Below are 13,478 nucleotides of genomic sequence, written 5' to 3'. Positions count from 1 at the left end.
TCATCTTCATCATCATCGTCAAGTGAAGAGACAACATCATCTTCATCATCATCTAGTGAAGAAACAACAACATCATCATCATCTAGTGACGAGACAACATCATCTTCATCATCATCTAGTGAAGAGGCAATAACATCTTCATCTTCATCATCGTCATCTAGTGAAGAAACAACATCATCTTCATCATCATCTAGTGAAGAGACAACAACATCTTCATCTTTATCATCATCGTCAGGTGAAGAAACATCATCATCTTCATCATCATCTAGTGAAGAGGCAACAACATCATCATCATCGTCAAGTGAAGAAACATCTTCATCATCATCATCTAGTGACGAGACAACAACATCTTCATCATCATCATCTAGTGAAGAAACATCATCATCTTCATCATCATCTAGTGAAGAAACAACAACATCATCATCATCTAGTGACGAGACAACAACATCTTCATCTTTATCATCATCGTCATCTAGTGAAGAAACATCATCATCTTCATCATCGTCAAGTGAAGAAACAACATCATCTTCATCATCATCTAGTGACGAGACAACAACATCTTCATCTTTATCATCATCGTCAAGTGAAGAAACATCATCATCTTCATCATCATCGTCAAGTGAAGAAACATCATCATCTTCATCATCATCTAGTGAAGAGACAACAACATCATCATCTTCATCATCATCTAGTGAAGAGACAACATCATCTTCATCATCATCATCTAGTGAAGAAACAACATCATCTTCATCATCATCTAGTGAAGAGGCAACAACATCTTCATCTTCATCATCGTCATCTAGTGAAGAAACAACATCATCATCGTCAAGTGAAGAAACATCATCATCTTCATCATCATCGTCAAGTGAAGAAACATCATCATCTTCATCATCATCTAGTGAAGAGACAACAACATCTTCATCTTCATCATCATCTAGTGAAGAGACAACAACATCTTCATCATCATCATCTAGTGAAGAAACATCATCATCTTCATCATCATCTAGTGACGAGACAACAACATCTTCATCTTCATCATCATCGTCCAGTGAAGAAACATCATCATCTTCATCATCATCATCTAGTGAAGAAACAACAACATCATCATCGTCAAGTGAAGAAACATCATCATCTTCATCATCATCGTCAAGTGAAGAAACATCATCATCTTCATCATCATCGTCAAGTGAAGAAACATCATCATCTTCATCATCATCTAGTGAAGAGACAACAACATCATCATCTTCATCATCATCTAGTGAAGAGACAACATCATCTTCATCATCATCATCTAGTGAAGAAACAACATCATCTTCATCATCATCTAGTGAAGAGCAACAACATCTTCATCTTCATCATCGTCATCTAGTGAAGAAACAACATCATCATCGTCAGTGAAGAAACATCATCATCTTCATCATCATCGTCAAGTGAAGAAACATCATCATCTTCATCATCATCTAGTGAAGAGACAACAACATCTTCATCATCATCATCTAGTGACGAAACATCATCATCTTCATCATCATCTAGTGACGAGACAACAACATCTTCATCTTCATCATCATCGTCCAGTGAAGAAACATCATCATCTTCATCATCATCTAGTGAAGAAACAACAACATCATCATCGTCAAGTGAAGAAAACATCATCATCTTCATCATCATCGTCAAGTGAAGAAACATCATCATCTTCATCATCATCGTCAAGTGAAGAAACATCATCATCTTCATCATCATCTAGTGAAGAGACAACAACATCATCATCTTCATCATCATCTAGTGAAGAGACAACATCATCTTCATCATCATCATCTAGTGAAGAAACAACATCATCTTCATCATCATCTAGTGAAGAGGCAACAACATCTTCATCTTCATCATCGTCATCTAGTGAAGAAACAACATCATCATCGTCAAGTGAAGAAACATCATCATTCATCATCATCGTCAAGTGAAGAAACATCATCATTCATCATCATCTAGTGAAGAGACAACAACATCTTCATCTTCATCATCATCTAGTGAAGAGACAACAACATCTTCATCATCATCATCTAGTGAAGAAACATCATCATCTTCATCATCATCTAGTGACGAGACAACAACATTTCATCATCATCATCTAGTGAAGAAACATCATCATCTTCATCATCATCTAGTGAAGAGGCAATAACATTTCATCTTCATCATGTCATCTAGTGAAGAAACAACATCATCTTCATCATCATCTAGTGAAGAGACAACAACATCTTCATCTTTATCATCATCGTCAGGTGAAGAAACATCATCATCTTCATCATCATCTAGTGAAGAGGCAACAACACATCATCATCGTCAAGTGAAGAAACACTTCATCATCATCATCTAGTGACGAGACAAACAACATCTTCATCATCATCATCTAGTGAAGAACATCATCATCTTCATCATCATCTAGTGAAGAAACAACAACATCATCATCATCTAATGACGAGACAACAACATCTTCATCTTCATCATCATCGTCAAGTGAGAGACAACATCATCTTCAGCATCATCTAGTGACGAGACAACAACATCTTCATCTTCATCATCATCGTCAAGTGAAGAGACAACATCATCTTCATCATCATCTAGTGAAGAAACAACAACATCATCATCATCTAGTGACGAGACAACAACATCTTCATCTTCTCATCATCGTCAAGTGACGAGACAACATCATCTTCATCATCATCTAGTGAAAGGCAATAACATCTTCATCTTCATCATCGTCATCTAGTGAAGAAACAACATCATCTTCATCATCATCTAGTGAAGAGACACACAACATCTTCATCTTATCATCATCGTCAGGTGAAGAAACATCATCATCTTCATCATCATCTAGTGAAGAGGCAACAACATCATCATCATCGTCAAGTGAAGAAACATCTTCATCATCATCATCTAGTGACGAGACAACAACATCTTCATCATCATCATCTAGTGAAGAAACATCATCATCTTCATCATCATCTAGTGAAGAAACAACAACATCATCATCATCTAGTGACGAGACAACAACATCTTCATCTTCATCATCATCGTCCAGTGAAGAAACATCATCATCTTCATCATCGTCATCTAGTGAAGAAACAACATCATCTTCATCATCATCTAGTGACGAGACAACAACATCTTCATCTTTATCATCATCGTCAAGTGAAGAAACATCATCATCTTCATCATCATCGTCAAGTGAAGAAACATCATCATCTTCATCATCATCTAGTGAAGAGACAACAACATCATCATCTTCATCATCATCTAGTGAAGAGACAACATCATCTTCATCATCATCATCTAGTGAAGAAACAACATCATCTTCATCATCATCTAGTGAAGAGGCAACAACATCTTCATCTTCATCATCGTCATCTAGTGAAGAAACAACATCATCATCGTCAAGTGAAGAAACATCATCATCTTCATCATCATCTAGTGAAGAGACAACAACATCTTCATCTTCATCATCATCTAGTGAAGAGACAACAACATCTTCATCATCATCATCTAGTGAAGAAACATCATCATCTTCATCATCATCTAGTGACGAGACAACAACATCTTCATCTTCATCATCATCGTCAAGTGACGAGACAACATCATCTTCATCATCATCTAGTGAAGAGGCAATAACATCTTCATCTTCATCATCGTCATCTAGTGAAGAAACAACATCATCTTCATCATCATCTAGTGAAGAGACAACAACATCTTCATCTTTATCATCATCGTCAGGTGAAGAAACATCATCATCTTCATCATCATCTAGTGAAGAGGCAACAACATCATCATCATCGTCAAGTGAAGAAACATCTTCATCATCATCATCTAGTGACGAGACAACAACATCTTCATCATCATCATCTAGTGAAGAAACATCATCATCTTCATCATCATCATCTAGTGAAGAAACAACAACATCATCATCATCTAGTGACGAGACAACAACATCTTCATCTTCATCATCATCTAGTGAAGAAACAACAACATCATCATCATCGTCAAGTGAAGAAACAACAACATCTTCATCTTCATCATCTAGTGAAGAGACAACATCATCTTCATCATCATCTAGTGACGAGACAACAACATCTTCATCTTCATCATCATCGTCAAGTGAAGAGACAACATCATCTTCATCATCATCTAGTGACGAGACAACAACATCTTCATCTTCATCATCATCGTCCAGTGAAGAAACATCTTCATCATCATCGTCAAGTGAAGAGACAACATCATCTTCATCATCATCTAGTGAAGAGGCAACAACATCATCATCGTCAAGTGAAGAAACATCATCATCTTCATCATCATCATCTAGTGAAGAAACAACATCATCTTCATCATCATCCAGCGAAGAGACAAATTCATCATCTAGTGAAGTAATTATCATCCCAACAGCTCAGATTCCGACTCCCCAAAGCATAAGTTCACAGATTCATAATGAAAGCAATTCAAGTTCCTATAATGAAGTTACCGATGGCGGTGACGATAATCAAAATTCTGGGCAACTATCTAAATCTGCTCTTTATGGAGTAATAGGAGGAGTATGTGGTTTAGCTTTAGTTGCAATTATAATTGTCGTTGCTGTTATAGCCATTAAGAAGGCAAATAAGGGCCCTGTTAATGACATATCTTCTACTGATAGTTTTTCGTTTGATGAAGATGTTAATATAAATGCAAATAGTCATTTTGATGACATTGAAATTACATTATATCATGATACTAATATGTAAAAAAAATTTTTTAAATCACTAATATTTTCAGATTTTCATATTAGAGTATTTTGATCGTCATTAATCGTTTCTATCTGAATTAAATGCCTAAATTTTCTGCAAAGTTAGTAGACGATCCTTCAATAGAAAAATCATCGAGTGCAATACGATTAATGTGCTTATCTGATACACACGGAGTTCATAACAATATTAATAAAAATACAATATTCCCTGCCGATATACTCCTTTTTGCAGGAGATATGACCCTCTTTGGAAACCCAGAGCATGCAGAATCATTTAAAAATTTCATAACCTCCCTTCCTGTTCAACATAAAGTTATAATTTCAGGAAATTTAGACTTACCTTTTGATTTAAAAAATTATAGTCACTTTACTGAATGGTTTAGCAAATTTTCATATAAAAATGGCCCCGAATCCATAAAAACAACTTTTACAGAGGATCAAGATATAATTTATCTTGAGCACCAAGCAGTTACGATCGAAAACGTTAAAATTTTCGGATCTCCATTTACACCAGCATTTGGAGATTTTGGATTCCCAACTACAAAAGATACGGCTTCGAAATTATGGGAGCAAGTACCAGAGGATACAGATGTTATCCTTTGCCATGGACCACCACATAATATATGCGATATGACATCAACAGGCTTTCATGCAGGCTGCCCTGAACTTCGAAAATCTGTTGAGCGTGTTAAACCTGCAGCTGTTGTCTTTGGACATATTCATGAAGCCCACGGTAATACAATGATCGGTAACACCCTTTGCTGCAATGTTGCAATTGTTAACTCAAATCGCGACGTGGCTTATGGTCCTACGTATATTGATTTGATCCAATTATAATTTATAAACAAACTGTTTATATTTCGTTTATTTAGTTAAATTTCCTTTTGCATTATTAATGGTTACTTATTTTGATAAATTTAGATTAACATATAAAGAAAATATTATCCAGACTATTCCGAAAATTAAAATTCTGTATTTTATTTTATGTAAGTAATCTAAAAAAAGTGCGAATAATTCGATGTAAATTGGTGAGTCTGTTGGAAATATAATGTATCTGATAATTATTGAAAGAATAATATCCAATATTATAATTTCTAATAATGAAATTTGTAATTTCAGGATAAATTGAGATATAGTAATTATATATATGAAATAGTCAAATGTGAACGAAATAATTCTTTCTGGAGCTGGTGAGTAGTATTGCTTTTTGAAAAATTTCAATTCATCTTTCGATTTTTGCGAGAAGGTTGATTCAAAACTTGAGGTATATTTAAAAATTGATGAATTCTGCTTGTTGTGTGATTCATTGGTTTGGAGATCTTGTCGTTTTGTCATTCGCAGACTAACTTTTAGTCTTAAAAAATTGAAAAAAAAAACTTCAAGGGTGCACACGAGAGGATCATGTAAACTTCAGAATTTAGAACCTTATTTTAGGCATTATCTTGGCTACCCATTTAGGCTCGAAAAGCAAAAAATATCAAAAAATACAACTTGACTCCATTATGACCCTTTCATGGAGGTAGTTTTTATCCGCTAGTATTTTCCCTTTGAATCTCTTTACAATTCGAAATCAAATTCAAATCTCAGTAGAAGAAAGGAAGAATCGACTTACTACGGTTGTAATACGAATAAATACATATATTTAATTATTTTTATTTACATAATAATTGTTTGAAGCTCATATTCCATCAAATTTTTAAATAAAAACATTAAAATGTTGAAAATGTTCATATATTTTAATAGGGTTTTGGCACTTTATTGAGGAATTACTACATACATAGTCGAACTGAACTTGATATTTTGAAATTTAAATTATTTATCAAAATTAAAATTTAACTTGAAATTTATAATTATTTAGTCATATTTTGCATAATTCTAAGTAGATTTTGTAAAAAATCAAGAAAGAAAAATTTTAACGTGCTTTATTTTTTCTTTTTTATAATAATACATATTATTATATAATTAACATATTCATAATGTTTCACCCTTTCAAAAATATAATCCTCCTCTCAAATAAACGTACATACGGGTGGCCTCTTTTTTCAAAAAATTAAAATTTGAAATTTTGGGCTCAAATATTAGAGATTTTTTCAACCTTCAACGATATATGTTGTCTATATCAGACCTCCTTTCTTTTTGATACTTAACATTGTTCCTAAATCTTAGCCGTTAAGGCTGTTCTGAAAATATTTTTTTTTTCGAAAAAATTCGAAAAAAATTCTTAAAATTCAAAAATCCCTTAATTCCAGAGGATTTTGGGAAAAAGTTTTTACATGAACATGTGTATATTATATGAAGTATATTGATAAGGTAAAAATCAAATTTTATTGCATATTCATCGAGAAAATAAACTAACGAATCCCTCAAAATTGAGAGGGTAATCCTCCTCCTCTCAAATAAACGTACATACGGGTGCACCCTTCAATATCTTTTGAATATAACAAAGCAAAGTTTGAGGAACGGGCTACCGCAGATAAAGTACAATATCATCATTTAAAGGGTGTCAAGTGTTATTGCTAAAATTGAGTAGGTCAAGGGGATAAAGCCCGATCAGTGTGCCCCAATTTCAATCCTACTGTCTCAATATGCATTAAATCTTCGAGAGCTCTTGTAATATTTTTAATTCCATAACTATCGATTGGGAGAAGTAATACTATCAGAATATCTATAGGGAAATATAACACACTAGTAGATTTACATTCGTATTTATTTATCCACAATCACGTGCCTCATATAATGCTGCTAATAAAAGAAAATATAATTTCCTATTTAAATTTTGGAAAAAACTCAGAGGAATTGTCTTGAACTGAAATTATGTATTCAATTGACTCATATAAAACTCAGATAAAGCCTATACATTATATTCATTTTCTATGTGGAATTAAAAATAATGATTTAAAGCTTGAATTCTGATATAATATTGATTTAACTATTATGACCTGTAAAATAGATCATACTAATAATTTATAATTACGTTGCTGATAGATTATTTTCTTCAAAATACGCCTTCTTCAACATAAATCGTGCAAACATATTTTCCACCGGTGTGAAATTTTTCATCTGAAGGGCTTACATCAAATCTGCACTTTCCTTCTGTTAACAAATATATACCTGAAATAAAAATGCCTATATCAAACATTGAGTAGCTGTTTGAGAGATTGTAGTAATCAAATACCTTGAATTTTCTTTCTGGAATGTTGACATTCATTCTCCATGATTGTCTATTCACAGCTGATGGACTCCATCTAACACATTCAAGGATTTCGTTGAGCTTATTATTATCAGCATTTTGAAGTGGTGCTTGAGTAATTTCATTGAAGTATATGACGGAGAAATCATATCTTCCACTGGACTTGACAAGGTTAATGAGTTTATCCATCATACTTCGTCGTTCGTGGTCAAAACCAAAAGAAACGACACATGGAATTTTAAATCCTGGGAATCGCCTTTCGCATTCTTTTTGTGAATACGTTCCACCAACCCAACATGTGCCAATTCCAATCTGAGTGAGTTTCATTACTGCAATATTAGCTTTAAATGCAGCATCAATGCAGAAATTAACATAATCTGGCGCTCCATTTTTTTCTAAAGGGATTTTAAGAACAATCCACCCAGCCTCATTAGAAATGAAGCCAATACGACCAACTCCAGCACCTGTGATGTCAATACTCGCAAACGTTCCAAAAGGGCCTTTCACTTTATTTGCTTCTTGAACAATTTGTGCAATTTTCTCATGAACATCACTAGTTACACTTCCAGTATATGTTCTAATTGATTGCCTCGTTTTGAATGCTTCAATGAGTGAAAATTCCTTCACTTCTAACATGTGTAAAAATTAAAAAATAAATTTCTTTACATTGAAGAGGCGGTAACATAAAACTAAACAAAACGCGAACCGCAAAAATGTTTCTAAATGTTGAATTTAAATGAATATAGGAGTGATTCATAATTAATAATGTCATATTTTTTCAGAGTCGCGTTCTTTCGTCGGGAAATTGATCACCAAATGTGCAAATTTGTTCACATGACATTTATATATATATATATTTATATATTTAGTAAACGCCAGAAATTAATCTTTTGAAAAATAATACAGTTATTTATAACATTTCCACATACAATTATGAATGTCTTTAAATTGTTATTTGTGTTGTAAACAGAAATTCATCAAAAGTGACACCTCAGAAAAGCTAAAATATTGAATTTTTGGAACTTTTGATAGAGCACGTTTTTAAATATTAATTAAAGTAAATGTATATTTTGTAAAGATTCTTTTTAATAAAAAAAAATAAAATTTTGAAGAAGAACACAAAATTGTTATAGACCGAAAATAGATTTTTTCGGTTTTCTCTTCAAATAATTGAAAGAATGATACTATTATAGGTTTATTATATTATATAGCATATAATCATGCTATAGCCGAAAATTATAAGTTTTGAGAAGATTGAATATAACACAAATAAATTTGAATGTAAGTTAAATTGCTTGTTGTTTTTAATAGCTATTTAATGAGAAATCCAATATTGCAAAATTCAAATTGAATGATTGAAAGAACAGAAAAAGTCATTCTTTTCAATTTCGAATATGTTTCATTGTATTTATAATTATATGGCAAATAAGATATTTAAACTTGATTTTTGAAGGAAAATTCACAAAATTGAATAAATTCAAATAATTTTTATTCAAAAATAAACTAGTTATTTGAGTTTAATACTAATTATCTATTCAAACTACAAAGTTTGTAATTTAAAATATTTTGTGAGATCAGATTGAATTAATTCAAGGTTCTTTTCAATTAATATTAATGACCATATTACGCATTTTCGAACATTCTAAACCAAATATATAAAAATGGGAGACGAATGTTAAATTTGCTAGACATGGGGAAGTTGTCTGCAAAGTTTTGGCTCTTATCTCTAACAAAAAATTAATTTTTAAAAAAATGACCGAATACGTTTCACCGCGAGAAAAAAATAAAAGGCAAGATAGAATTTTCTAGACATAAAGAAGTTGTTTACCGAGTTTTAGCTCTTATCTCTAACAAAAAATTAATTTTTAAAAAAATGACCGAATACGTTTCACAGCGAGAAAAAAATAAAACTGTACACTGATTTTCATTTTCATTTCCAGTCACTTTACTTATTATTTTTTCTTTTTTTCATTTTAATTATAAATTATTTCATAATACGTTTATTTACGTTACCATTTTCTTTATTCTTTTGAATTCCATACTAGACACTTATAGAATATTTTGATTGTTAACGTACTTCATTAGAATGAATCCTTACAAAGGGTATGTCGATCGAATTTACCTAATTGGTATTTCCAATCAGATTGAAGAAGGTAAAATGACATGGGAAGAAGCTTGCACCCATGTTCCCATCGCCCCAACCCTTCAATCAAATGATTTCAAATATTTAGATGTTTCAAAATCTTTTTTACAAAATCAATTTAGCTTACAGAATATCCCATTGCCTAAAGGCAAGAAAGGTCGTAGGGTCAATCCCTACGACCAAATCAAAGCTCTTGCTGTGATACATGACCACTGGGCCTTTCCCTGTGGTCAAACAAAACAATGGAAACGTTTGAAATTACAACAAATTGATGTATCTTATAGAGAAGTACGCAGATACTTCAAAGAAAATCATTTCACCAAGACGCGATTAGAGCATGCCGGGCCAGAAACAGCAGTAAGATATTGGGCGCTTTCACCCAATCTTATCTGGCACGCAGATGTTCATTATTTTAGGGGTGTTCGTGGCCAGTATATTTATGGCATAATCGACGATTTTAGCCGCAAAGTCCTAGCGTGTATACAAATACCAGATATGCTGGCAGCGACGACAGCGAACGTTGCGGCTTCCGCCTTCATTGAATTTGGCGCCCCTTATTGTTTCTGGACTGACAACGGTTCAGAAAATAGGGGCGCCTTTCAAGATCTACTTGATCTTTGGGGCGTTCAATGGCGGCATACAGACTCTCATTCTCCCTACCAAAATGGGAAGATTGTGAGATTCTGGCCGACATTGGAGCGCTGCCAAAGCATTCAGGCTATTCCTGCCTTTATTTGGGAGTACAATAATAACACACCGCATGAAGATCTCCTAATTAATCCATTAACTGGAACAAATTACACGCCAAATCAAATGTATCAGCTGAAACCGAAATACACAAAGAGATTGGGACAAAGTTGCAATTCGGCACTTTTTGTAAAAAAAATGGGGTCATACTCATAATGAATAGAGACTTATAGCCAAGTCTTGATATCATGCAGGGAGAATATACATAGATAAGCAATTATATTTTATAGTAGTAGTATTCAGAAATTCTTACAATTTACAATACAATTTTCAAAAATGGATAAAGACTAATAGCCAAGTCTTGATATCATGCAGGGAGAATATACATTGATAAGCAATTATATTTTATAGTAGTAGTATTCAGAAATTCTTACAATTTACAATACAATTTTCAAAAATGGATAAAGACTAATAGCCAAGTCTTGATATCATGCAGGGAGACTCTCTACAAATACAAAAATTGATTATCATAAGGAAATACAAATTTATCAATTTTCATGTGAAAATTACATAAATTTGTTCTCCAATAAATAGCAATAATACTTTGAATGTTATATTAAGTAATATAGCTTCAGGTAAATAAGCTTACACTTCAAAAATATACTGTTTATTCATTAATTTTAAAAAAATTCCAAATTATCTAATCTTTGCTTACTCTTCTTTAAACTTCTTGTCCAAATTTAATATTGCCTTCAAAGATGGAATAAGGACATTAGGTTCAATCCTTCGGCTTTCGACAATTTCCAAAATGTGTTGAATTAATTTCAAACATTCATCGTGTTTTGAAGCTCTTTGCTCAACAATCTGATTACCTGCCCTTGTAAGAATTCTTACTGCTCTTTCTTCATTCAAAACATTAGCGACTTGAACCTTAATAATCGCATTTGGAATCACAACAGTGATGAGAGTTATGACGATGTCATCAATGCGCTCATTTTTCTTACCCAAGAAAAATGTTTGCTTTAATTGATGAAAGTGTGATTCCGCAATGTTATTCGTGGAATCACCTTCTCCACGATATAACATCATCCAATGTTCTTTGGTTCTTCTCCATTGTTTATCGAAATACTTCAAAGCGCGCGGTTCTTCTTCTTCTAACATTGTTGTCAAGAACTCATATGTTTCATCAGACTCTTCAGCCAGCTTTTCTGCATTTGTTGCATCTGCACGTAATGTCAAAAAGTCCATTGCTAAATAGAAGTTCTCAAAATTCTGTGGATTGTCAAAATAGCTTCCAACTTTTGCACATGCGCGTAAAACATGCACAGCGCACCAACTGAGCTGCGCAAGAGGAAATCCGTCCTCAATTGCGCGAGCAATGTTTAGCGCACAGTCAGCGCTCCAATGCTGTGGATCCAGGTGCACAAACTCACAGAATTTCACCAAACATTCTTGAATTTTTTCAGATGTCTGAGGGTTCACTAAAAAATAGCAAAAGGGGAAAATTGTGTTTTGACTTGTTTTCATTATTACTGCAAACAATTGGATCTTTCCTTTAATTAAAGAATGAGTGGAATCGACGTGGAGAGGGTTATCAATGCTATGCACCAATTCTTTTGCAGCAAAAGGTGCATATATGATTGTAAACTCGGAAAAATCTCCATTGTAATCAAATTGAACGAGATCATCTGGGCACTCTTCCTGTAAATTATTCAAAAATGCTTCCAAAGAAGTGTAAGGATCGTTTGATAATCTTTGTGCAATAATCTCATCAAGGCGATAAAATTTGTGCTTTAAAGCATCAGTAGACTGCGCGAAAAGTTTCATCGTTTCTTTGTTATTCGTATCAATTCCGAACTTATCAAAAAATGCTTTTTGAGCAAGAAATTGCTTTCCACCGTTTTTAATATAAAGTTCGATCCATTTTTGATAAAATTTACTCGCGTAATGTGAACCCATTTCAACTCCTATATGATGGCAATGTTCTTCATTAACTTTGCTTATAGTAAACACTCCATTTTGTTCTTCAACCCTAAATTTTGCCTTGCATAGGGGATACGAACATGAATAAGTGACATATTGCTTTGGAGATCCCGTTCTTCTTCTGTATGGGACACCGCCCTTGACTTCCTGTTTAATACCAAAAGCAATAAGCTCCTCTAAGTCCACCGAAATCATAAAAATGAAGTGATTTTGAAAAGAGTTAACAAAATTCAAATCGAATGGGGGACAAACTCGCCCATTGTCACTTTTTCATTAACCTTAAACTTGTAATTTTCATTATTTTTAATTAACCTTATTTCTTTCCCAATTCCTGATTTATTTTATTCACTTACTATTAAAAGTCACATTTTAATAAAATATAATAATTTATTTATAGCATTTTTTACTATACTGTAATAAAAAATTAATTATAATAAATTAAATGTTTATTAAATCAAATGTTTTCTTTGCAATAATATTTTTAATGTTGAGTAAACAATGTTGGGATCAAGTGTATCATTTTTCAGACCTTTCTGAACAGCTTCAAGCATACTGATGCATTCGACTTTTTTAAATTGTGTCATTTCTTCGAAATCTCTTGTGACTTTTTTGATAACTTTAACACTTCTCTCTGAATCCAGACCTTTAATTTGCAACTTAATCAGGAATGAAGGAACAACACTGGAATATAACTCGATTACAAGTTC

General features: G+C 32.9%; 5 protein-coding genes across 5 annotated transcripts, besides 9 other annotated features; 1 reads left to right on the top strand and 4 right to left on the bottom strand.

Annotated features, from left to right (window-relative positions):
* Positions 1-19: 19 nt before the first annotated feature.
* On the bottom strand, positions 20-1,079 carry TVAGG3_0188940 (adhesin-related family; the record flags this gene model as incomplete). The annotated part of the gene is made up of 1 exon (XM_051225887.1): positions 20-1,079. A coding segment is annotated over one exon (1,060 nt), but the record flags the coding sequence as incomplete, so codon positions are not given.
* Positions 1,080-2,719: 1,640 nt separating this feature from the next.
* TVAGG3_0188930 (adhesin-related family) lies at positions 2,720-4,423 on the bottom strand (the record flags this gene model as incomplete). Its single annotated transcript, XM_051225886.1, has 1 exon — positions 2,720-4,423. The coding sequence occupies one exon, from the start codon at positions 4,421-4,423 to the stop codon at positions 2,720-2,722; it is 1,704 nt and encodes a 567-aa protein (XP_051110872.1).
* A 424-nt stretch (positions 4,424-4,847) lies between these two features.
* Positions 4,848-5,779, top strand: TVAGG3_0188920 (serine/threonine protein phosphatase family; the record flags this gene model as incomplete). The annotated part of the gene is made up of 1 exon (XM_051225885.1): positions 4,850-5,605. The coding sequence occupies one exon, from the start codon at positions 4,850-4,852 to the stop codon at positions 5,603-5,605; it is 756 nt and encodes a 251-aa protein (XP_051110871.1).
* A 371-nt stretch (positions 5,780-6,150) lies between these two features.
* Positions 6,151-7,188: a mobile genetic element.
* Positions 7,189-7,763: 575 nt separating this feature from the next.
* On the bottom strand, positions 7,764-8,594 carry TVAGG3_0188900 (putative TM nitroreductase family; the record flags this gene model as incomplete). The annotated part of the gene is made up of 1 exon (XM_001306619.2): positions 7,764-8,594. One exon carries the CDS (start codon positions 8,592-8,594, stop codon positions 7,764-7,766), a length of 831 nt encoding a protein of 276 aa, XP_001306620.1.
* Positions 8,595-8,916: 322 nt separating this feature from the next.
* Positions 8,917-8,954: a mobile genetic element.
* Positions 8,917-8,954: a terminal%2Cinverted (terminal inverted repeat of Banshee-A3 transposon ID:TVAGG3_0188890).
* A 130-nt stretch (positions 8,955-9,084) lies between these two features.
* Positions 9,085-9,868: a mobile genetic element.
* Positions 9,085-9,868: a terminal%2Cinverted (terminal inverted repeat of Banshee-A1 transposon ID:TVAGG3_0188880).
* Positions 9,869-10,044: 176 nt separating this feature from the next.
* Positions 10,045-10,941: a mobile genetic element.
* Positions 10,942-10,943: 2 nt separating this feature from the next.
* Positions 10,944-13,008: a mobile genetic element.
* Positions 11,500-12,966, bottom strand: TVAGG3_0188860 (MULE transposase domain-containing protein; the record flags this gene model as incomplete). The annotated part of the gene is made up of 1 exon (XM_001279542.2): positions 11,500-12,966. One exon carries the CDS (start codon positions 12,964-12,966, stop codon positions 11,500-11,502), a length of 1,467 nt encoding a protein of 488 aa, XP_001279543.2.
* Positions 13,009-13,046: a terminal%2Cinverted (terminal inverted repeat of MuDR-5_TvMULE4 transposon ID:TVAGG3_0188840).
* Positions 13,009-13,478: part of a mobile genetic element that runs on past the window's edge.

The sequence above is a fragment of the Trichomonas vaginalis genome, chromosome IV, assembly GCF_026262505.1.
Source record: "Trichomonas vaginalis G3 chromosome IV, whole genome shotgun sequence".
Lineage (NCBI taxonomy): Eukaryota > Parabasalia > Trichomonadida > Trichomonadidae > Trichomonas > Trichomonas vaginalis.
This window is presented reverse-complemented; position numbering and strand designations above follow the sequence as displayed.